The sequence below is a fragment of the Patella vulgata genome, chromosome 8 (genome assembly GCF_932274485.2).
Source record: "Patella vulgata chromosome 8, xgPatVulg1.2, whole genome shotgun sequence".
NCBI lineage: Eukaryota > Metazoa > Mollusca > Gastropoda > Patellidae > Patella > Patella vulgata.
Window position 1 is genome coordinate 17,342,397 of NC_065886.2, and position 25,198 is coordinate 17,367,594.

General features: G+C 34.9%; 1 protein-coding gene across 2 annotated transcripts; it reads right to left on the bottom strand.

The window, feature by feature from the left end:
- Positions 1-5,593: 5,593 nt before the first annotated feature.
- On the bottom strand, positions 5,594-24,957 carry LOC126830078 (mucin-2). 2 transcript variants are annotated; one of them, XM_050560292.2, is made up of 11 exons: positions 24,861-24,957; positions 22,070-22,159; positions 21,333-21,468; positions 19,691-20,518; positions 18,746-18,925; positions 15,720-16,019; positions 13,702-13,881; positions 11,365-11,732; positions 7,236-7,326; positions 6,943-7,022; positions 5,594-6,233 (listed from the first exon to the last, which is right to left on the bottom strand). In XM_050560292.2, the coding sequence occupies exons 3-11, from the start codon at positions 21,451-21,453 to the stop codon at positions 6,198-6,200; spliced, it is 2,184 nt and encodes a 727-aa protein (XP_050416249.1). In that variant the 5' UTR covers positions 21,454-21,468; positions 22,070-22,159; positions 24,861-24,957; the 3' UTR covers positions 5,594-6,197. The 2 variants fall into 2 exon arrangements, with proteins under 2 accessions (XP_050416249.1, XP_050416250.1); XM_050560293.1 differs by lacking the exons at positions 5,594-6,233; positions 6,943-7,022; positions 7,236-7,326; positions 11,365-11,732; positions 13,702-13,881 and having other exon boundaries at positions 15,663-16,019.
- Between the last annotated feature and the right edge of the window lie 241 nt (positions 24,958-25,198).

Genomic DNA, 25,198 nt, shown 5'->3' on the forward strand with positions numbered 1-25,198 from the left:
CAACGTTTTGATCTTACCATTGGTACACGAATCGTGTACCATAATGCGTTTCAGCTCCATTTTATAACAAGGAACTCGAAGAACGAGGCTAGACATATTCCATAAGTCATACCAAACGGTGACGCCATATTCTTATCTGGAGAGCATGCGCAATATATACTACCGGTGTAGACTGGAATAACCAGACGCTAGAGATTGCCATTCGATTGACACTTCTGGCGTATTTTGCCTAACATAACTGATTTGAAATTAGAGTAAAAACGGAAACGATTGAATATAAATCAGTTTATATACATTCATATTACATTATTATATGCGTTGCAACCTATTTGTGTCAATTTCTAGGTCCCAAATATTAGCGATTTAGCCCCTTTAAGCTATTGGGATACAAAAGTACTGGTGATGCTTTAGTTGTGGAAACTGAGAGCAACTCAAAACCGTTTCACCAGTGTTTCATTACGGTGCATATGTTTTTAAAAAAAAATACTTTGAAATGCACTTTCCAACTTGAAAATTAGTTCACAGCTGACAAATCCGTGAATACAAATGACAGCTATCTTTATTTACAACCATTGCCCCACAAAGGATACTTTGTGATCCGTTAAAACTAAAGGCATAAATATGTCAATCCGGTGACTTGCATAGATAGCAGACCTTCTTTATCTGCATATACACACAATTCAAACTAATGTTACCAAAGTCATTTAGTCCAACTTATATTATTTCAAATTGATCATTATTAACCCATGTTAAGTTTTGGTTATCTAGGTGCTATTAATATTATTACATCACTTTACTGGTTCGAAATCAATGTGTAATGTACCAAACATACTCGATGCCAAGTGGTTACCTAACTTACATTTGTTATTGAAAACTTTATAAATTTATCAATATAAAAACTTTTAATTTGTATTTTCGTTTAATTAAGAAATGAAAATTGTTTACTAGTCATGTATACTATTGAAAGGATAATAGCTTAGGGTCGATAACATACTTTTATTTTAGGATAAATATTTATAAACCACTTCAAATTGACGACACTTGTCGACTGTGATTTATTTATTATTACATATACATGATAAATCGGCTTCTTTCTACTTTTTATCCCTATTTTATAACAATCAAAACATAGTTTTCAAACGTCTTATTTTAATGAATTAAAATGTCACATAATATCCCAACAGAGAACAAAACTCCCGCCAGGTATAACCTATGCTTTTGTGTAAAATTTCTTGGTCAACATCGTCGGAGACGCTAGGTGATCTCTGGCTAGTAAAATTACCCATCACAGAAGTTTTTATGGGGTTTTTTAATCCCTTACTATGAAAGCACTACATACGATGGTGATTTTCTGTGATGTTGAACGTTCGTGCTCCAAAGCACGTTATTTTAGACCTTGTCGTCAGTAAGCTCGGGTTGGTTGGATGGAGAGAAAGACGTGTTAATTTTAAGTATTGTAATGTAGATTATTGTGTAATCTGCTTCCAGATAAAATGTAGAAACGAACAGTTGTTCCTATGTGAAACCATAAACTGGGTAAATTGAAAAAATATACACAACGTGAAAAGTGGTCCTAAGAAAAGAATTACAAAATATACGTCAAAGACAATCTAGATGTGGTGAGTTTTCTGGTCGCTCTCACTTTCCACATCTGACCAGCGACGAAAATTGCTACAAAGGTTGTTAACTGTGTGAACACTCCAAATAAATAAGAAGTTAGCACTGTCACAGTATTGGCTAAAGTCACTTTAAATCTATTTGGTTACAGTGAATACCCCGATACCTTGGTATGTTACTATTTATAGTTCATCCTGATGTATGTTTGTATCACTGTGCACGTGGCAACATGGTTGCCTGATACAGGGCCGACGGAAGCAATTCTTCATTGGTGGGGGGGGGGGACTACCGTCCTAGAACTTTAGGCGAGGGTCCAGGGGCCGCCTACGCCCCGGAAGCTCCCGAGGGTCTAGATCGTCGGAGTCGCTTTCTAAGTGATCTCTGGCTAGTAAAATTACACAGCACAGAAGTTTTTATGTTTTTTTAATCCATTACCATGAAATCACTGCAGACGATGGTGATTTTCTGTGATGCTGAACTGGACAAATATATGCATAATAATACCAAGGTACAATAATACCTGATTGTACGAAAAACCACACCCTTAGCTTGTGGGCCCTCTAGATGTCACATTTTTTTATTGATTGTAAAATCCGTTCAAATATACCACAGTTACATCATTACAGCTGAGTTCAAAGTTCAAATGGCCGCTTTACGCAAATAGTGTAACACAGTGATTCTGAACCAGTATGCCGCGGCACACAGGTGTGCCGCGAAATCTTCATAAGTGTGCCGCGGAATTTTGAACGGCACACTAAGAAAATGCGAAAAACCACATGATCCCAATTGAGTATTCACTGGTGTCTACCGAAAAGTTCATAGCTGTATTTTCTTTATTTAGTTTCGAGTCTGTGTGTCTATGACTAGTCTCTGTCTACGGTTGTATGCCGTGTTTTTATTTTGCAAAATTCAAATATTTTTCATATGTATGTGTTCCAAGGTGTGCCGTTGGCAAAAAAGGTTGAGAACCACTGGTGTAACAGCATATAATACCCAGGGCGACCTTCGCATGTAAACTGTGCTCGCGACTAGTCTGAACCAACACCGGAACGCAAATGGACCGGACCATTGGCTATTCAATACGCTGGCGCTCATGGTCAGTTGTTTCGCCTGTTATATTTTCTGCTATTTACTCATTTTCAAAAGTATATTTTGACGATGAGGATGAAGAAATGCTTTTAAAACATTTTCTTACCAAGCTGACTCCACCCGGGTTAACTGCTAACATGGATGTTTTCACAAAGTTTTCTGTCGTGGGCCTATATATATTCTCTATATTTTCGGGTGTTACCATGAACACTTAAATACGATCCATAGTGTAAATAACGCATTGACAATATTATGATATTTTTTAGACAAATCTACACACTTGTCTTTTCAGCCATCTTTGAACTCTCTCGACCGTGCTCTATCGTATGGTACGGCTGGTCATTCGCATGCAGATAGTTCGGAAATCCGTGCAACCGAAGGTCGCTCTGTTGTGGACCATCTAGAGGTCACAATTTATTTCCGATTTGCGCCTATCGGCCCGTTACTTTCTGGATTATGGACCCTGATTGTAAGAAAAATCAAGTTTTTAGCCTGTGGATCCTCTGGAGGTAGCATTTTTTTATCTTATTTTCAAAATCGTTCAAATATAACACCGTGTCCATAATTATGGTTGAGTCCGAATTCCTGAAAATCGGACCGAAACCTCCCGTCAAATGGCCGCTCCCCTTTACGCAAATAATGTAAAAGTAAGTAATACCAAGGTTGTAACAATTTTTTTTCCGATTTCGTTGAAAGTTAAAGATACATTATGGGAGATGGCAGTTCTCGCTAAAATAGTTAAAAACTAGATAGTGTAAAGGTAATTTGCTGGAAATTTCAGTCAAATTGATCCACTATGAGCCGAGAAAGAAGCGGGTGAAATTTTTGCATAGTCTCGGTCATCATTACTAAAATCATTAATATAAACAGCATAGTCTCGATTATCCACTTTTTCTGATTTAATTATCAATGGCCGTTAGCGGCATATAGGAATCTAATCCAGCCAACATCGAAGGCTAGCCTTGACATCGAGAGTTTATTATGGTCTGGATAAGTTAATTAATGTCTAATTGATAATTTAGATAACATTTCAGGCCTAAAGAAAGACTTGTAATAAGCAGATTTTGCTCTTGCATAATGCATGTTTAAACGAGTGTTTAAGTATTACTAGTTCTTGGGGGATTTCAAGCTTGGTGCGCATCGGACCTTCCGTTCTTGAGTTATGTCAAATGCCTTTTACGCAAAATATGAAATATGAATGAAGTTTGTGGACCTCCCAGGGGCGACAATTTTTGTCCGATTCATGAGATAAAAATTCAACTATTTGTTGAGGATCAAATGTTCTTGGATGAGTTTCATTTTGGTACGCATGAAGCCTTTCATTTTAGACCTTTAGCCCATGCTATATTTAGCCAATATGTCATAGACACACCGAAATGAGATGGAATGAAATATTTGACTGTTTAATAAAGTTAACCAATCGCGACCCTCGCAACTAGGGGGCTATTAACCCAGGGGTCAGTATAGTGAATAGCCGGGTTTTTTCTTCTGAATGTCTACGTTCTATTTAGTTCTAGATATTAAAATCAGGTCTCTTCCAGTAACTGAATAGTTACGTGCGTGCAATAATCTGGAGAAACGAGTACCCGTCGGGCCTGCAATAAAACGCATCTTATTTTCTACAAACATATGTGTTCCTTTGAACCCGTACGAACAATACGACAAGCACAAGGTTTCTAGATGTGGTCCATTAAGACGGGGATTATGGCGGTCAATCCCAACCCCGTAAATAAAAGTATAGAAAGTCACTTATTTTTCTATGGAATGTATGTTGTTTGTTTGGGTGATGTAGCTGATGAAATTGAATGTTTTATTCGAGTTCCCATATGCGCCACAAATCACCCGTGACACCTCGATGGTTCAATTTCAAAATTTTCTCGGGAGGCCTCAATGCCAATCTAACCAAATATCCTGTGTCCGCCACTGTATGCACGACACTGGTGACAACCAATGATTTTAATCTTTGTACTTCGTTTGAAAAATTGCAAGAGCTGCCCTGTTACACGTAGCTGATAGTTTTATATCCAGTTTATTCTGGTATGTTGTGAGGTATTCTTCTTTTATGTCTTTATGTAGGTCATTGCCACATAACTGACGTTTTGGTTTATCTGTGCGGGAAGGTTTAATGAGCAGCGTCACTTATAAACTTCATTATGTTATTCAAAGTATCTTGAATGGCTAAAATCAGGCTGTCAATGTAATGGATTGTATGAAGAAGATTTAAGTACTGTATAGTCATTTTTTTTTTATTATTTTTTTTTAAAAATACCTCTGGAAAACACTCACGACATTATTCAAAAAGAAACACGTCGTGATTAAAGCAGTTTCATTTGGGATCGACAGCTTCAGAAAAAATTTGAAGTCATTATTACGAAGCTGGACTAATTTATTAGAGAGAGGGCTAGGCTTGTGCGTAGGGGTCTTTACCAGCGAGAAGTAACAGGAGTACCCGGAGAAAACCTAAGAGGTCAGACAGGCGATCCTAATCCTTGTCATCGAAGCCACGCCACTTGACTCCAGGGCAGTAACAGCCCATTTTTCTCATTATTCATAAGACTGTTTACGACAATCGGACCCCAACCACTGATATTAAATATTTTATTTCTGTTTCTTGGTTCCGAAACTCAATTCTGACTTCATATTTAGCCTGTAAATTGCCAATGTTTCCAGGGAGAAAATAACTTTTTTGCGTGCCTCAAGTAAATATACCCATACCTGTTTAGTTGTTGAACAGCCCCGTGGGTTTTCTCCGGGTACTCCGGTTTCCGCCTATTGTCGAGTGGACGTTAACCTCTCTCTCTCTCTCTCTCTCTCTCTCTTATAATGACCTTACATAAAATACGTAAATACACTTTTATCTTTCTCTTTTATTGAAAGTAAGGAAATTTTGTAAATCTGCACACAATTTTCTAAAAAAAATAATAATAAGATACTATAATCTACTGCCAAATATATTCAGAATCATAAGTAATTATTTGATTCAAAAAGCAACGTGTCGAACTGATTGTGTCAGACATGTTAAATTGGATCGATATATATATATATATATATATATATATATATATATATATATACATTTTTAAGCTTTGAGATACCATGGTTAGATTCGCTAAATAATAGCAGTTAAGTATGCCAAACTATGGTCCTTTACATCGCGTTATGACATATTATTATTAAGTGTTTTAATCACTAGCGAACTGTCTTAATACTAACTAAAAAAAATACATGTACATCAAATCAATTACAAAAATATACAAAAATATGTTATTATACAGAAAAGCAATGACAATTATATGTATACTTTCTCTTTTATATTAATTCAAATCTTAAATATAAATAAATGACTATCATAATTCTGAAATAAATGTTTGGTCTCATTCAGACATCTAACACGAGCTCTTGGGCTAAGGTGGCCATAATGAAAGCCATATTGGGAAATGAGATGTGATGTGGCGGATTTTGTGATAGAGGCGCCTAGTCCTCTTGTTATTCTATTTCTGTTGACTGTCACAAAAGTACATCTTGACCTGGAAGTAACAAATGGCAGATAAAAAATGTCTCAATAACCTGGACTATATTTCTGACAATGATGATTTATTATTAAGATCATGCATAAACATGAATGTTACACATGTTATGATTGATTGGTTGACCGTGTAAACTATTTACAGAAATAGACTATAGTTAGTGTACGAACATTGTTCAGCACATTATTATTATTATAAAATCATTTATAAAAATGTGTTCCGATGCGCAGTGTCATTGTTCTATATTAACATTAAGCATATTTTAGAATAGCAGTGTATACTGTATGGTGTATTAATATCAAATCTATCAAATGTTAATATCACTGAGCCATGTTACTCTCTGGTTGACAAAGCGCTCGTATATCATGCATTCTATACACATTAACCTGGACAAAAGTTTAGATAAAGATCTCGAAGTTTTTCCTTTGTTGTGTTTCCATAAAGTCATGTGTGGGGTAAGACAAGGTTCTTCTACTTGACCGTTATCTTTTCATATATCTTAAAAACAATTTGTGGGATAATAACCAGGGATCCTCACAATATTATGCAGACCCCTCGTAGTTATCCTACAGGTTGTCTTTAAGTAATATAAAAAATAATGGACAAGTAGAAGAACTTAGTATTACCCCACACCGATAATAACAAAAATGTTTTCTTGAGAGTTTTTATATATTAGAAGTTTTAATCAAATTTAGTTCCAAAGACTTACATAATCTAAATATCCTTTAAATTTATTCTTGCGTGTAGCACTTCCTATAACAAGACCACTTTTCGCGACAGCAATTTCACCTGAAAATATAAAAATAAATAAGAAACATTTTTGTATTTGACTATGGATTTTTCATTAACATTTCACTCTTAAAACGGCCTTTATAATAAAGGTTGAAACTCTGTGCTCCATAATACATATTTTAGACAATTGTTAACAAAACTTATGAATAATATAACTGGTTGAATTACGATTTTGTTTTAATACAATACAGATTGATAATATCAACTTACCAAATCCATCTTTCGATCTACTTTGACCATCAACTGTCCCAGTAAAAACACCATTTTTGAGTGTTAATTTAACATTAATAGGACCAGATTTCTAGAGAAAGAAAAGTGGACAATTTAATAAATAATAATGAACTACGTATATACATAATCACTAAACATTTCGGATTGTTTTAACCCAATCTCACCAAGACAAACTCGCGAAACTTCATCTTAAACGAATAGGGATGCTACAATTTGTTCTACCCGTTGGTTTTTATTACCTTTGTTGTATTCAGCCCATTTGGACTATTTGTTATTTCCCAATATTGAATTATTTTAAATTGATATTGCACATGTATATACGTATTGTGCATAGCAGTGAGTTTTAGGATTGTGTTCTTAGTATATCAATGCTGTAAGAACTATTCTTGATCATTGGAGATAACACGATCGGATACCCTTAAAGACCCGGTGCGCTAGACGAATATTAGGTTTTTACTTTATCTCAATTTAGCACAAAAGATTTAAGAACTGAACTTTAGATGGTAATCTGGATAACTTTAACACCCCCAGACCACCCCACCCCCTCCCCACCAGGTCAAATGCCATCTTGATCTCGATGCTCATGCATAGAAAACATTATTCTTCAGTAGAGGACAGGCAGCCTATGACAGTAAGAGTTGGCGTAATGAAATCAATAGCTTTTAATGTTTATCAACTGAAGGTCTATATTTTCCATCCCTTTAGTCTGGAATATTGTGCTTATAAAATGATACTCTTCGTGGTCGATGTAATAACTGATGGCAGTTATATTTTCTCACTGTGGTCTAATTAAAATTTTTGATGTCAATATGGAAATAAAAGGTTAAAATATTGTTTATTGGTGTTTGTGTAGCGTGATGTGATGTGTAGTTCCCCTGCACCTACTAATAGATAATAAAAGATTATATTACGTATCTGGAAAATATATTTTGTATTTTCCTTGTAAACAAATATATCAAAAAGAGATAAAGATATGAAACGACTGTTTGTGGTACAAATACTAACTATTACAACAATTATACAACAATACTGAATAGTAACAATATAGTTATTCAAATACTGATACATTCCAAAGATCGGTTCACTAACACAGTCAACACGCCACTTAAACATATATTAAACATATATTAAACCAGTTTGCCCTTGTTATGAATAACACTTTTTTTCCACAGATTGAGGTCTCGTCAAGCATAAAGGAAATCATATCATGCAAAGAGTCTATTATTTTAGAACAATATGAATCTTTGCACCTACAACCCCAACGAATAAATCAATAAATAAAGAAGTGTGTCTTTACAAATGTTTCGATATGACGATCTATACTAGTGATCAACTAACCGATATTTGTATCTACATTGTCAATATAAGTATATAAATACAATGCCTAACCATACTTTTCACTATTTAGTTTGTGTTCTTACAGTACAGAGTGGTAGTGACTTGCGATTTACCTATCAACATGAACGTCAACAGCAGTGCTAACGGTCATGAAAGTCATAAGCAAAGACAAATTCAAAAGGACTCAATTAATCGTGAAATGAAAAGTCATCAGATGAATTCAGCACAGGATAAACTGTTAGAATTGTCCAATTTACGACTAGACAAAATCCTTGACAAAGAAACGCGGTCATCTAGACATACGACGCAAGGAATCAAACAAGAACAGCAGAGCATCCACAAATGCACCCCACCAACAGAGATATGGCTGAAGCAACACGAGGCCCAGTATCAAGCATGGAAGGATCGCGAACGAGAGAAATTGCTTAAGAGGCATAAGAGTGTGATTAAAAGTTACCGTCTGCCCAGTGAAGAATCGTGTGAGCGACAACTCAAATTAGTTCGATCGAAAACATTTTTAGCAAGAGACAAAAGCCCGCCGGAATTAAAAAGACGGGTCAGTGTGAATATTCGGTCTACTGAAGGGGCGGGTGAACCCAGGATATCGCATAGAAGAACTTCAAGACGAAATACGGTATCCTTCTCGGATGTGAGCTCCAGAAGAAGTTCTGTTGACTCTTTATAATGTCGTTTACACGTTTAAACAACTACCTCAAGAACAAATCGTCTAAGGTTTTGTAATAGTTGATACCGTTCCCAAAATGATGATATCCAATGTTTAATATTAGAAATTGGAAGTTTAACTAACTCAGGGGTTTTCTTGACTGGTCGTTTTGTTACAGAAACTAACAATGCTTACCTGGTAAAAGTTGTTTACCATTTTATTCAATTATCCAAGTTCTGCTAATTTAGTAAATGTTTTACTGACGCCCCCGGGAATACATAGGAGAAAATTATTTCAAATACTTGATGAACAACCTAATTTGTCATATTTTGTTAATACTTCAATAAAAATAGTGTTGGGCGCAGCGGTACTATTTTCTTATTGCAAAATTAAAAAATAAAAGACAAGTTGAATAGTCTTAGTATTGTTATATTTCAAGTTGATTTAAATCTGCCTGCGATTTAAACCTGGGTGTGATTTTTGAGATGACGTATTTAATGCCTTCATTCGAGAATCAAAAAAAATAATTTTAATTAAAAGTGTGTTGAACACAGTGGTGCACTTCATATTTTAATATTATTTTATTTTGATAATAATAAAGTGTTTTAATATTGTAGTATTTCTCAAAGATTTAAAGATTTAAACTAGTATAAATTTCAGTGACGTTTTTCATCATCTTGAGAAGACATATTGTTATGTTTTTAGTGGGTTATTTAAGGAATAAGAAGTTCAATCAAGTTCAGTTGTATGGAAGACCAAATGGGACAATATTCATGATTCTTGTTTCTACATTCCAGTTTGAAATTTTAGACAAGTATCTAAACAAATCTGGAATTTGAACTCTTATGAAAATATTTTCTACGTTTCAAAAGGTCTTGAAGTTAAATCTTGAAATGAAAATGTCCAGAAAAATATAATGAATTATCAACATTATTACACCAGAGGGCGTTAGCGTATGTGTACAAATTTGATACAGACTATAGATTAGAAATCAAAAATAGACTTTTCCACGAGTGGAAGTGGACCCCTGTTGTGTTTACAGTAATTAGTTGCATGAAACAGAAATTAAGCCCGAGATATAATAACAATACAAATAACTTCTATAATTTAAACAGCTAGAAAAATTAGGACATTTTTTTAGATACTTTCAGAAACCAATGAATTGATTTCTTTGTCGTGTAAAATTAAGAAATAATTTTTAAATTTTAATATTTAAGGATATATAAAAGTTACCGATAAAACGCCGAAAATGAAACATAAAGTCAATTTTTTGTTTAAAATGTTAATTTTGTGCATGAAATGTTGACATAAGAATGTAGAAACAAGAATCATTAGTTTAGAATGTTGCGTTCGTGTCTAAAATGCTCAAACTAGAATGTAGAAACAAGAATCATGAATATTGTGCCATTTGGTCTTCCATACAGTTGAGAGTAAAAGAATAAGGACCACGAAATGATCCTCAGACAGCGTGTAAAGGGATTTCTTTGAGAAAATAAAAATGTTTATTTCTTTGAAAAGCAATAACCTTTTAGTATGGGGTTTCGTTGACAAAGTAATAACATTTCAGATGGATTTTTTTTTTTGTCAAATAATAACGTTTTTAGATGGGGTGTCTTGGGAAAGTAATAATGTTTTTAGATGGGTTTCTTTGAGAAAGTAGTAGATGGAGTTTTTTTTAGAAAGTAGTAGATAGAGTTTTTTGGAGAAAGTAATAACATTTCAAATGGGGTTTCTTTGGTAAAGTAATAACATTTCAAATGGGGTTTCTTTGGTAAAGTAATAACATTTCAAATGGGGTTTCTTTGGTAAAGTAATAACGTTTTTAGATGGGGTTTCTTGGGAAAGCAATAGTGTTTTTAACTGGGCTTTCTTTGAAAAGTAATAACATTTCAGATGCGTTTTGTGTCAAAACAATACTGTTTATAGATATGGTTTCTTGAGAAAGTAATAGCGTTTTAGATGGAATTTCTTTGAGTGAGAATGTAATAGCGTTTTTAGATGGGATTTCTTTGAGTGAGAATGTAATAGCGTTTTTAGATGGGATTTCTTTGAGAAAGAGGTTTCCTTACGAAAGTAATATCTTTTTGATATTCCTGGTATACTTACCGAAACTATAGGCAATTTAATCGTCGTTGTTTTACGGGGTCGGACGGTTCTTAGCTTGAATGTAATATACGGTGTTTTTGCCGATGATCCCGTCGATATATAGACACTGGGAGTTACACCACGATCACCATTACTTATTAAAACTTGTTTCCTATTTCTATTAAATGGTGTATACATAAGTTCTATCTCCAAATTTCTACCCAGTGGGGAATTAGCAAAACGGTCCACTTGGAGTTTGCTCCCGCCATTGAAAACTGCCAATCCGTTCCTAACCAAGACACCTTTATTTTCAATGTAGTGACGATTTTTAGAATTATCCTTGACGCCTCTTTTGAAAGACAAATTGAGTTCTGGTTCACATCGTTTTGCTGGAAAGAAAGATGTAGATATTAGGACGTGAACACATATTTAAAACTTCACATCTTGCTTTTCACAGTTTGTTAGAAATATCATGTAAAAGGGAAAAGAAATTATTCACATAAATGAACAAAAATCAAAACGTGCTTGTGATTATATAATGAGAGAGAATGTGGTATAACGTCCCCTTGACACAAACTTATTCATTTCGAAACAAACATATGGTTCAATATTTTATTGTCACGTACCAGCCAGAATGACAGACCTTATGATATAAAGCGAACGCGTTAGACTCTTCGGCACCCACCCAACGGTATTAGAACTGTTCTAAACTATTATTTTATATCATCTAACAATCTTAAGGACACTGTTGTTGAATTCATATATTCGAAACGAACCAGGATCTGCCACAGGCCAAGTTTAAAACGGTCATCTCCATTTGTTATAATGGACACTGGGATATATAATTTATGATAATGAATGTACTGATTAATCAATAATAGATAAAACCAAGATACAACCTAGGACTGCGTCACTATTGCCCTAAAGAGGTTATGTGAAAAAGGAACAATAGAAATTTCACTAATGAAATGAAATGTGGTTTAACGCCCTGCTGTTCTGCTCCGATTGGGCTAATAAAGACGGGCATACGACATACAGGGATCGTTGACGTGAACGCCAACGTGTACACGGGGCCTCAGGTTTTGGTCCCATCCGAACGACTGTACGCTGTCCCTTGTCAGGTCCTCGGTCCTGCACCACTGACAAGGAGGAACCACGTCAGACAATCCCGATGAACTATCTCGGCCAACGCAGGATTGCCTCAACTCAATGACGGTGTGAAAAACTTACATGAGAGTTTATAACCATTTTATTTAAAATAGGATTGTCGAATATAGAAAGAACTCTTCTTGGCAGAATATCGCAATAATGTTGGTTAGAATAAAATACGTTGTAAAATTGGGAAGTAAACATATATTTTGTAATTGTAATATATATTTTATTGGAGCGCTTTTGGTTGTCGATATTTGTATATGTCATTATTTTAATGTAGCTTATGGGCCAACATAGTTGATAGATGATTGAACAATAAAATGCTTGTTACCATTCAATCAATTTACTACCTTGTCAGTTTGTGTTGGTATATTATAACGGTTTAACCACACCGCGTTTTACATTACTCGTAGATGCGAGTCAGAATATATTAACAAAGCTTAAAAGTGGGGTTCCGGGTGTTCCGCAGAGGTTCGTGAATCTGCAGTTAAAGATACATTATGGGAGATTTGATAAGGAGCTGACAGTTCTCACTATAATAGTTAAAAACTAGATAATGTTAAGGGAATTTACTTGATCCACTCTGAACCGAGATTTTAACGATTGAATTTTCGGCCTAGCCTCGATCATCGTTACTAAAATTGGTACGATAAAAAAACAGTCTAAAATTATTCATTTCATGATTAAATTATGAATGGAAGTCGAACAGGAAATCGGAACATAATCCAATAAACATCACAGGCTAGCGATGGCATCGAGATTTGTTTATGGTCTGGATAAGTTAATTAATGTCTAATTAATAATTTAGATAACATTTCAGGCCCAGAGAAAGACCTGCAATAGGCAGCTTTAGCTCTTGCATAATGTATGTTTAACTAGAATATGAAACTATGTAAAATTAATAACATTTAACCTATTACCTAATTGAAAGTGATAAACCATATATATATATATAATAAAGTTTTGACAATGACAGTTTAGCACGTGATGGTAGGGGATAGTTAGATTATTTTGAAACTCTTAATTACATACCGACAAGACTTTTCAAATACAATGGCGTGTATATATTTATATACAGATATGATCCTTCTTCCAGAGCAACAACCCTATGGGTCGTAAGCGGAACTTATCATACCCACAGGGATTCTCTGATCACTCACCACACTCTTCCACGTTTAACGCGAAATAATTTGAGTTTAATAATACCTGGAGACGGGAATGATGGGCGTTTTTCGGATGGACGTGTTGTGATTATTTTGGTGCAAGCACAGGTGTTAATATCGAAAGCTGTGGTAAGAGGGCACGGCATTCTTATCCATCTATTACCAGGAACTTTGTGTTCATAAAATCTGTCATCATCTGATGCTGCTCTCTTGTCACATTCAGCTTTAAAAATAAAATTTATATGATGAGTATGAAATATAACAAGCAAAACACTTCAATTCAAAAACAAAAATTGTTATAGAAAGAGAGAAAGTTGGAGAAATAAGGGTTTAGGCACCAGAGAGAGAGAGAGGTTAAACCTTTTTAAAATCTACACACAAACCACAAACTAAACGTTTGATTTCATTATATTTGACACATTACTCCGGAAATAGATTGTCCTACCTTTGTTCATTTCCAAACGGAAGTTTTTCCATGCGACCTAGGTTCAAATACGTCCTTCACAAGTGACAGCAGTTGACAGAGAAAACTAAGATTTCCGAGTAGTCCTTTATTGGATAGTGAGATTGGTACACACAAGACTGCTATTTTAAAATAAGTTTTTCGCCTCTTTGACTCGGACCCTTCTTGTTGTACGACCACTGCCATATAAATTGATACCCGCATCCACGTTTTCGTCTATTATTTCTGTCGAGTTCGCGACGTTCGTCAAACATAAGACGAAGATTAAAACGCATTGTACGAATTTGTCACCAAATTGCCAATCTGATTACAATACAGGCCTAAATTGACTAAATATAAATATTTATCTTTTGATTTCTTTTGAAGAGCCCAACTGGTGTTTCCCTGAATTATGTACACACCTCGTGAAGATCCTAATCACGCTGCTTTCACTCAGGCTATGGTGAGTGCCGCTACGCTTTGCCCGCATACTAATTATGTTCCAATTAGTGATATTTCTAAATGTTGATTACATTCTCGCGTACAACAAGTCTGTGTAATAACAGATCATAAAACAAGATTTATAAAAATAGACAAAAATACAAAATTTGTTTTTAAATCTTTCAAACAAATTGTAGTCGCAATCAATAAACCGGAATACTTTTTTAAAAAATAAGGTCCAATTTAAACTGATATTTCACACTGAGAGAGAGAGAGAGAGAGAGAGAGAGAGAGAGGGGGGGGAGAGAGAGAGAGGCTACAAACTAGGTTCAAATTCATTTGAATATTTCCATGGGTGTATGGGTCTTTAGCAGTATGAGGAGAAACTGGAACACCGGAAAAAAACCTACCAGATTGTACTCTACTCCTTGTCACGTACAAGCGGGGAATCGAAAACACGCGACTTGATCACCCATGGACCTTATGACTCAACCACCACTCGTTAAACCACTAGACCAAACAGAGTTTACTTCATTAAAATACAGATTAAAATGAAATATGGGATTTGGTAGCAACTGTATCCACAACCACTGGGGTTGGGGTTATTAGGTCGGGGTAGCGAGGGTTAATAGTTAAAGCCTCTCGAAAAATACAGGGGCGTGTCCTTTCAACCATGCACCGAAGTAAACTCCTAATATCTGAAGACGCCCATAGAAGACAGACAGCTAGCTTATATGATTTAATGTATGCCAGAATGAAGTAAAGTGGAGAATTTTTTATCTGGACGGATTTTTTTATTTATATATATATGTGCGACGTCAACAGTAAACAAGGAGTGAAAAGCTTTTTAATACACAAAAAGAAAAGAACTTTATTATGTGAGGGTTGACATCTCAATTAGTAGATACTGGAATAGTCCATTCTGACTTTACAATGACTTAATTCACAATAGGGTAAATATTAATTGTTAGTAATGGCATGCCATTATGTAAGGTAAACAGGTCAATAATATTAATGGTTTGATCATTCCTTATTGTAGATTTAAAACCGTTAGGGCCCATCCGCGGTGATGCATGCAAATTAAAAGAGGTTTATATTACAAAAAATATCAGATTTTTAGCTCTTTTATAGATCAATTTTATTGAATTTTATTCTAAATTAAGCTAATCATCAATTACCAATCTCATTTGATTCTGAGTCGTTAGATTCGTTAGATTCGTTAGATTCGCTATTATCATCATTATCATCATCATCATCATCATCGTCGTCGTCCTCATCGCTATCATCTTCTTCGCTACTGACTCTTCTACATTTAACTCGACATTTTTTATCTCGAACACATCTTTGCCTTTTATCGTCAAAACTTGTACCACGCCGACAACAGTAAGCCCTGGGTTCCCGCCCTGTTTTACACAACCAATATCCATTACATTTATTAGTCATCGGTGCATATCTCGAATTGGTTTTCGTACATGGGTCTGAAATAATAAGAATACCAAATTCGATTTTTATCCTCATTTGAACAATTACATATAAATTGTCCCAAGGAATGAGTGTATACCTGAATAATATAAGGGTGGGGGATTTTCTGTGAAACGGGTTTAAAAGTTGTCCATATTCAAATATACAAAAAAGACATATATATCGAATTCAATTGTCAAATGCATACAGTTTTGGTTACAAACATGTCGGGAATACATATAATACGGCTTATATGCATAATCATTGATTGTATATGTTTGTAATAGACCTTGGGGGAGTTATCTGTGTAAAATTAATTTGTGGACAGAGTGATTAGTGAAAGACAAAATTAAAAAACGATTTTGTGAACCTGTCACCAAGGTATTCATCAAACTATCAAAATTAATTGTATTCACCTATCTATCTATATTTAAAAATGCTAATTATACTGGGCGTTTATATAAAATATGATTGCACTTAGATAATAACAACAAGGCGTAAACTTTGTTTATTTCATTATGCGACGTTAAAATGAAAACATTCTGGTCATTTCTTATTACGTATAATGAATAAATTAGGAATCAGTTCATATCCGCATAACACACCTATTATGACATAAAAATGTTTATCTTGTCAGATATGAAGTATTGGGGTGAGCTTTATGTCCCGATGCGCCATTTGAATTTTTTGTTAAAATTTCAAATTTCTCACGGCTTAATCCACGCTAATGTGTACCTAGATTGATTATGTAATATTCAATAGAAGAAAACAAAATCAAAATACGAATGGTAAATAATGTCCAGACTTGGATTCAATTGGAATTTAAAAAAGAAATCGCGGACAAGAAAATGGCAGTGGGCTTACTGCATAGTGTGAGAAGCATATCGATGAAATTTCGATTCCGTATAGCTTTGTGGATAGTGAACGGAATTGAACAATATTTGAACAATATTTGAATTGATATTTCTATTGGAGATTCATTTTTCACAAAATTGTAGCTTGCAAGTGATTCTTGACACATTGGGACTTTAAAGGTTACTATGCTATCTTATTTATTAAGACTTTGCTATTAAGACGTCCCGATGTCTTCATAAGCCCAGTCGGAACAGAACAGTAAGACGTTCATCCTCATTTCATTTCATTTAATAAGACGTTGTTATTAAGACTAAGACTGACTTTCTGATCAAATTTCCCTAAAATATTTATGTATAATTGTTGATAATATACAAAAGCTTATGTATTTAATAAATCTGAAAGTTGAAATATTGTTATTTATCTTATAGTATGTTGATCTATAATTTTAACTTGAGACAAAAATTAACATATATAACACAATGTTTAAAGAGTAAAAACATGTCTTGAATGTCGCATGACACCGTGTATTACCTCATGTCAATGTAAGTCACGAGCTCAATTTTATTTACAAAATACCTACATAAATCACCAATGGTGGCAGTTTTGATTCGTCGCCATATTATATAGCTATATTATAAAAACATTCTAAAAATAGCACTTCAGAACGCCAACACAAAAAATGTAGGATTTATGTACAAGCTTTCACGATAAGATAATAAACGAATTCATAATGTGACGTAATAGTGCAGAATTACCAAATACGTGTTTTATACTTTGCAATAAAATTTAGAAATTTACATATTAAACTCCAGCCTTGGGGCATTCAAAGAAACAACTTTAAACTGATTAAAATTGTTTTAATTTATTGTATGTATTTTGAGTTAGTAAGACAGACCTATTAATGGGTAAGGACCATACCGGTGTCGCCGTATGACGCTGTACCGGGTATTGTATGTATTTGAGTTAGTAAGACAGACATAAATGGGGAAGGGCCATACCGGCGTCGCCGTATGACTCTGTACCAGGTATGCTTCGGTACTTTATCATCTTCTTTTTTTTAATTTACAAACACCGACCTTAGTCATGATATTTTGTATGTTAATTAGTAGGAACACAATACGGTATCTCCATAGACCTAATGGATAATAAGTATAATATTTGAATACGCCAAATCAAAGATCTACACTATTAATAAACGGTGTGCTGGAAATAAAGTTTGGTATATAAAAATGGTTCATATACACGCGATCCCTTAAAGATACATTATGTAAGATTTAGATAAAGAACTAGCCATTCTTGCTATAATAGTTCGAAAGTAGATGGTGTAAAATGAATAATTTGAAAATTTCATTCAAATTACTCTATTGCAAGCGAAGATATTAGCCTTTGAAGGTTTGACAGACGTGTGCAATAATTTCAACCACCGTACTGGTTGATCGAAGCTAAGTCTCGGTCCTCCATGTTTGATTAAATCAAAGTATCGATGAACCATTCTAATCTATTTAATATCGGAGAAATCTGATGCCATCGAGAGTTGATTAAGGCCTGGATCAGTTAATTAATGTCTAATACTTTAGAAAACATTTCAGGCCTAAAGAAAGGCCTGCAATAGGCAGATTTAGCTCTTGCATAATGCATGTTTAAACGATATCCAGCTATAGATCTTTTAACCTAAAACAATATATCTTGTCGAGCATTTAATAAGGATTGTGATATATTTCCTAAAACCATTAAAAGATTTGAATAAATTAAAAGTCTTTGCCCTCTAGCGCCCTTCAGCCTGTTAATCAAGAATCGAGCATCTGAACCAACGACATACCAGAGCTATGGATAGGATTATCAAGCACAAAGAGCAGGGGGCATTTTACACCAATCGGGTTATACTCACGGTTATTGCACTGAACATTTCTTGGATAATCGCAAGAGAGGGCCCAACTGTTCCAAAATAATCCACGAGGACATTGAAATTCTGTTGCGATAACACTGCCAGAGGATGTTTCCACACATTGGTAGAATTTTGTACATTCTGACGGATGAGAAACATACCCAAGACCATTTAAGCAAACGCCTGAAATGAAAAGATACCTCATTTAGACACAGAGAGAAAGAAATGGGGTTTAACGTGCACTCGACACAAACTAGGTAATTTCGAGACTAACATATGGTTTAATTTTATTTCAATAATTCGTTTGCGCTTAGGGGTCTTAGCACTGAGAGGAAACCGGAGGACCTGGAGAAAACTCACGAGGCTGGACAGGCGGCCCTACTCCTTGTCACGTACAACCGAGGATTCGAAACCACGCCAGTTGACTGAATGACAGGCCTTATGATACAGCGCGCACGTGCTAACCATTCGGCCATCCAACCCCCCTCATTTAAACACCATTTGCACAAATGGGATCTAGTGCTGTCGCACAATTAGGATACTGTCATGCCCCAACCCCCATTTTGGAATCCAGCCGAGAAGAACCTTGAAGGTCTTTCAAACTTACCTGTCACTGATAACACTTGTCGTGGGGGAGAGAGGTATACTTCGCGGGGGGGGGGGGCGTTAGTGTGAGGGGGGGTAGCTCCCAATTAAAACGTATCTACGCGTTTGAGCCGTACGAAAACCCAGAAACCAGTGTGCAAATAGGTAGAAAACGTAAATTACAACTTACTTGGGCTTAAATAATATAATGTGCATTTGGTAAGTCATTCTACGATTAACTTACCTGCAGCAACGAGTGATGTTGCTAACGTGTAAGGCTGTGATAAAACGGCCTTCCCCACCCCACCTACTAAAATCCCTTGTTTACCCATTTCATAACAAAACAGTTATTCGTTGACTTACTTGGAACTGGAACACTTGGCGTTGATGTGATAATAGGACGTTCTGTCGTAGTTGTCGTAGTTGTCGTAGTTGTCACAGGTGCATCTGGTAATTTTGCTACGATAATACTTGATCCTGGTACAACAACACCGGTGTTATTCTCGCCTGGAGCTGTATCAACGACAATGGTGGGTAAGGTTGCTGGTGTTTTCTTTTTGATTACGATCAGCTGTGAACCAGGGACCTGTTGGAAAGGATCGTCTTTTGTGATGATAAGTCCAGAACCAACAGATCCAGCTGGTTCTGATTTAACTGTACCGCTAGGTGTTTCTGTTTGAATCGGGGAAGGCTGAGTCGCGTCCGCTGGTTGAACTGGTACCGTTGGCTCCAACAAATTGTTTGGTATCGTGGGATTTTGAGGATCAGAAACAACCTGATTGTCTGGTATCGTGGGATTTGGTAAGTCTGGAGAAGCTTCGGGAGGAGCCAAAACAATCGGACTGGTTTCCTGTTCAACAGGTACAGCTATTATAAAATTAGTCCCGGGAGGGTTGTAGGTTTTGAAGTTGGAACTCGGTGGGCCTCCAATAATGTAACCATTGTTGGCTTTGGTTTCAGGTAGTGGTTCGACAACATTTGATGAAGTGTCGAATGTGCTTATTGGTGGCTGTACACTATCTAATGTTTGTCCACTTTTTGAGTCGACTTTTGGAACCAAACTGTCCAGGGCATTGCCGATATTAGGAGAAGACCATGGTTCTTTAACAGTGTTGCCGCTTTCCACTTTTGTGGCCAATTGTATCGTAGTGGGTAGCTGTACCAATAGGTTAGGCGAAGATTCCCTACCACCTGCAATTAATTAAAAAAAACAGTTTGATGTACTCACATCAAGAACACCAATCATGTTAAGTTAAATGTGTATTGTGAATCTTTTTAAAATAGCGGTATATCGAGTGATCGAAAACCTGTCAGAAATACATAAACAAGCAGCATACGTTAAGTTTAGATATGCAAACATTATTGATCAGACAACAGAAATTACTCCAAAACAGGTCACCCATAAACTTTATAATAAAAGCATTAGTGTTTGCTCTATATTAAGATCAAATATACAGAAGATTAGAGAAAGGGTGTAGACCGATTTTCATGATATGTTGATGTCTTTATCATTGACATTCAGAGTTATCTGTTCGTCCTTGTCAAGCTACATACATTTATAGTATGTAGCTATTAATAACCATAGAATAACATGATTGTGTTATAATGGTCACTTTCCGAACGACAATGTCAAACGTCTTATTTTAATGAAGACCAGCAGATCTTAACTGCATACCTCTCCGTCTTCATTAGTCCATTCGGGACAGAAAAGTAGGACATTAAACCCCATTGTATTTTATCTCTATTCTGATGAATATTATTTTTATATCTATAAGAGTCTATAATCATAAATCAGAAAGTATATTCAATATACTGAGATCTCAAAAGAAGAGAATTTTGCAGACTACAATTTATATTTCCATTTTACCCATTTATATATAAATCATATATAAGTTTTATAAGAATATATTTTTAATTAAAGCGGATTTATATGTGACGAGACCACCATGAATAATCCAACTTTAGGAAATTCTAAGAATAAAGAATTAATGAAAGTAGACCGTACCTGTATTGGTTGGAGCATTGAGCTGTCCATCTAATGAGGCAGTCACTATGTGCGACCTAGCAGTAGTTAGATATAGGGTTAGGAGAAGGAAGGATTCTACTATAATTCTGTGATGGGCCATCTTGCTTGATTATTCCTTCAATGTTAAAAGACAAATCTGGTTGATGTGTGAATCAAAGAACAGGTAGTCATGTTGATTAAACCTGCATTACTGTACCCCAGTCGAACTATCTTTAGCCCTGGGGCATATACATTATAATATAAAGGATTGCAGAAGAAGTTCCAATTACGTGCACACGATTTTAAAATAGAAAAGTTCAAAGGTATCGTCTGATGATGGATTGCGTAGACAATCGCACTGTTGCTCAAATTTAAATTAGTTATGTACATTTCACAAATCTGTTTAAAATTACAAATCTTGTTTTTTCGTTACCGCCATCGACCTCTAATATATAAAAGTGACTGTCTATTCCTTTTACTCTCAATGAAGTCAAGGAAAGAAATCATCTTTCACTACGGGTTGAAATATCGTACTCTAGAGACAGATTTCATTACCCGGGATTATCACCCCTTAATGAAATACATTTAACTTATTAAAGAGTCATTATGTAAGAGCTAAATCTCCCTGTTGCATCCCTTCATCTTGGCTTCAAAAATAATGAAATTTTCAATATATTCATCTATCTACTTTTGAACAATTATAGCAAGATTAGGATGTTTAAATGTTTATAAATTACCTGTGAGAAACGAGATATTTATTTGGGGAAATTACAACCAAGGAGCCAGCTCCTGGTACACGAAATGCAATATCAGGACTCAATTTCCAGCTGCAATGGAGAAATAAGTAGAGAATACTGTTTAACACAAAATAACATTACAATAGATAAATCACTAAAGAATTCTTAAAATAAAATTAGCATCAACACAAATGAATAACTAATTAAAGATTAAACACAAAATAATATGACAATGGATTACAGATTGGGCCATTGAACCCAAAACTGGTATAAATGCAAAATAGTGTACCACTAAAGGAGCTAAATCATTTGGGACCTAGAAATTGATACAAATGTGTCGCAACGCATATACATGTTATAATGTAATATGAATGCATATAAACTGATTTATATTCAATCGTTTCTCTTTTTACTCTAATTTCAAATCAGTTATGTTCGGTGAAATATGCGAGAAGTCTCAATCGAATGGCAATCTCTAGCGTCAGGTTATTCTAGTCTAAACCGGTAATATTTATTGCGCATGCTCTCACCGTTTGACATGATATGTGAAATATGTCTAGCCTCGTTCTTCGAGTCCCTTGTCTTAAATATTGGATATCAGATGCCCATCTTTTCGTGGCAAGATCACAACATCAATGTTGATTTAAACTGAGTTTTCAATGTCGAAGACTTTGAATGATATTTAGTTAAAGACTTGGCTACTTTAAGCCAAAAGCAACACAAAGTCAAATGTTTGTTTTCTCTCCGTTTGTGAGCTAAGATTGTATATAGGTAACTAAACTAATTATCAATACTTGCATTGTCGTTATTTGAATACCTTAAAGTGTTTATTATTTTATTTCCTGACAAACCTAGCTTAATTACAGAGTAAAGTTCGTGAAAATAATGCCGAATCGAACTGTTGTACATACCAAAATTTCAGTAATCGAATTCAATTTGTCGGGTGAAAACCACGCTAGAAATTTTATTTTTGGTGCTGGAAAATCGCAGATTCCGGGGAGGGAGGGGCTACAAGTTGTTATTCACTTTTCATTATTATATACGCTTGGAAAGAGGGTCAAGATACGTGGTGAAAATCCCTTGGAGTACTTCCGGTGTCTGATATAATCCAGATGGAAAGGAACCACAATCTTAATGCGAAAGTGCCACCGTTAACGAGGTTGGCTGGCGTACCTAGAAGAAGGTCCAGACGTACAATGAATGATACACCATGTTTTTATCCAAGTAATCATCTAGCCATAATCAAACCAATCTGATTAAAATACAGATCTATATTTCGTTTCGTTTTTTTATACTTTCGATGGCCTACACTACATGAAGATCTGACAAGTTATAACGAAAGGTCACATCAGGGGTCAAAAGACCGACTTTTGACCTATGACGTCAGACATTTGATTAACCAATCAGCATTGATGTTACTAGTGGATTACCCACAGTTCCGGGCAAAAAAGGTCAAACACTCAATTCGACAGACCATTTGATTGGCTTACCCCTCATTTCAAGCAGAACACGAATTAAATAACAAGTCTTCCAGATCCAAGTGTAGTAAAGACAAGTAAAACGAAATTTTGAACTATAACAACGAAACGAAATAGGATCTGTATTTTAACCAGATTGTAATCAAACTTGGTAGAACTGTTTTTTGGTGAGGAACCAATAATCAGATATTCTTAACCAACATAGATAGACATATAACTTGTTAGCCAAATACATATATTGAACATAATGTCATTCTTGCCATGTCTAAAATCCTTATTCAGAAAGCCTACAGAACATGATGAGAATACAAAACACTATGAACTACATTGTATATCACAAGCACTTATAGACATGGGTACATGGGGACAGGAACGCCATATTTATTGTGCCCAAATATGTGTGGGGTTTTTTTTTTTAAAATATATTTCTGTTTTGTTCTTTCTCTTTTCTAGAAAAATTTATTCTTTTATTTTCTTCCTATTTGGTGCTAAATCATATATATTACTAACAAACCTAATTTAGCACCAAAAACAAAGAAAAATAACAAAAGCTAAAAAAGCTAGAAATGACATAATAACACAATAAGAGTGTTTCTGTCCTCGTGTATACCTGGGATCATACGCAATAAAATGAGACATGTGTATTTAAGGTAACATTTGAAGAGTCCAGGGGAAGAAGGATCTAAGTCACATTTTTGTCTTTTCACATAAAACGCAAAACAGATTTTTGGACGAGAATGCTTGACGCGAATAGAACAACGAGTGGGTTTAATTACAACTTCAAAATGATGTTTAACACGAACCATAATTACTAGTACAACTGACTTCAACTTTTCAGGCAAATTAAGATTAAATAATGGGTACGATGGACTTGTATTTGTCCGGGAGGCCATTTCAGAAGGGTCTTGGTTCGATGTGACTCCGATTGTTTTTACCTGAAATTGATTGTTCCACAGAAAGCTTATACAATTTGCTACTAGATGGCGCCATTAACTGGGGTTCATTGAAAAAGTGACTTAGATCATTCTTCCCCTGGGCTATTTTTTGTTTTTGAACGGTTTTTCTTTTTTATTATTTTTTTGTTTTTGTTTTGTTTTTTGGGGTTTTTTTGTTTATTAGAATATCGAACATTACATTTTAATTCAATAATATTTCGTTACCAATAATCATAATTCGATTCAAAGATTTAAAATATTAAACTTTACATTTTTAGGAAATAATAATTAGGTTAATTACAAACTACCTGAAATTGTTAGTAAAGAAAAGTTACCGTTAATTATAATTATAATAAATTAATAAAGCTTATTACGTACGTTTAACTGGAAATCCTCCTAAATATATCCAAGAGCGAATTATTCGTGTTTACTCTTCCCTTGTCATTCGAACAATGTTGTTCTATTTAGCAAAGCATAGCCCACGTCAACGTAGAGGAACCTATAAAATTTATAATAAAAATATGCTTTCGTTTTTTGGTATTAAACTTCAGCAAATCGTGATGAATTGGCTCGGTAATAAATATATCTACGCCTTCCTGTCATTGTCATTGCCATGCAACCGACAAAGAATATATATACGTAATGAATATATTAAATATCTATCCATCTTATCCGTCACATAGACAGTCGTAGATCCTGTGTGGTTTTGGTTCAAA

What these genes read in the sequence shown, in the direction of transcription:
- LOC126830078 (XM_050560292.2), bottom strand. Translation starts at nt 21,453, where the DNA reads ATGGCCCATCACAGAATTATAGTAGAATCCTTCCTTCTCCTAACCCTA. An exon ending in AAATGTTCAGTGCAATAACC is followed by an intron (nt 16,020 to 18,745) that starts GTGAGTATAACC and finishes TTATTATTTCAG; the next exon opens with ACCCATGTACGAAAACCAAT. An exon ending in TTAAAGGATATTTAGATTAT is followed by an intron (nt 6,234 to 6,942) that starts GTAAGTCTTTGG and finishes TGTTACTTCCAG; the next exon opens with GTCAAGATGTACTTTTGTGA.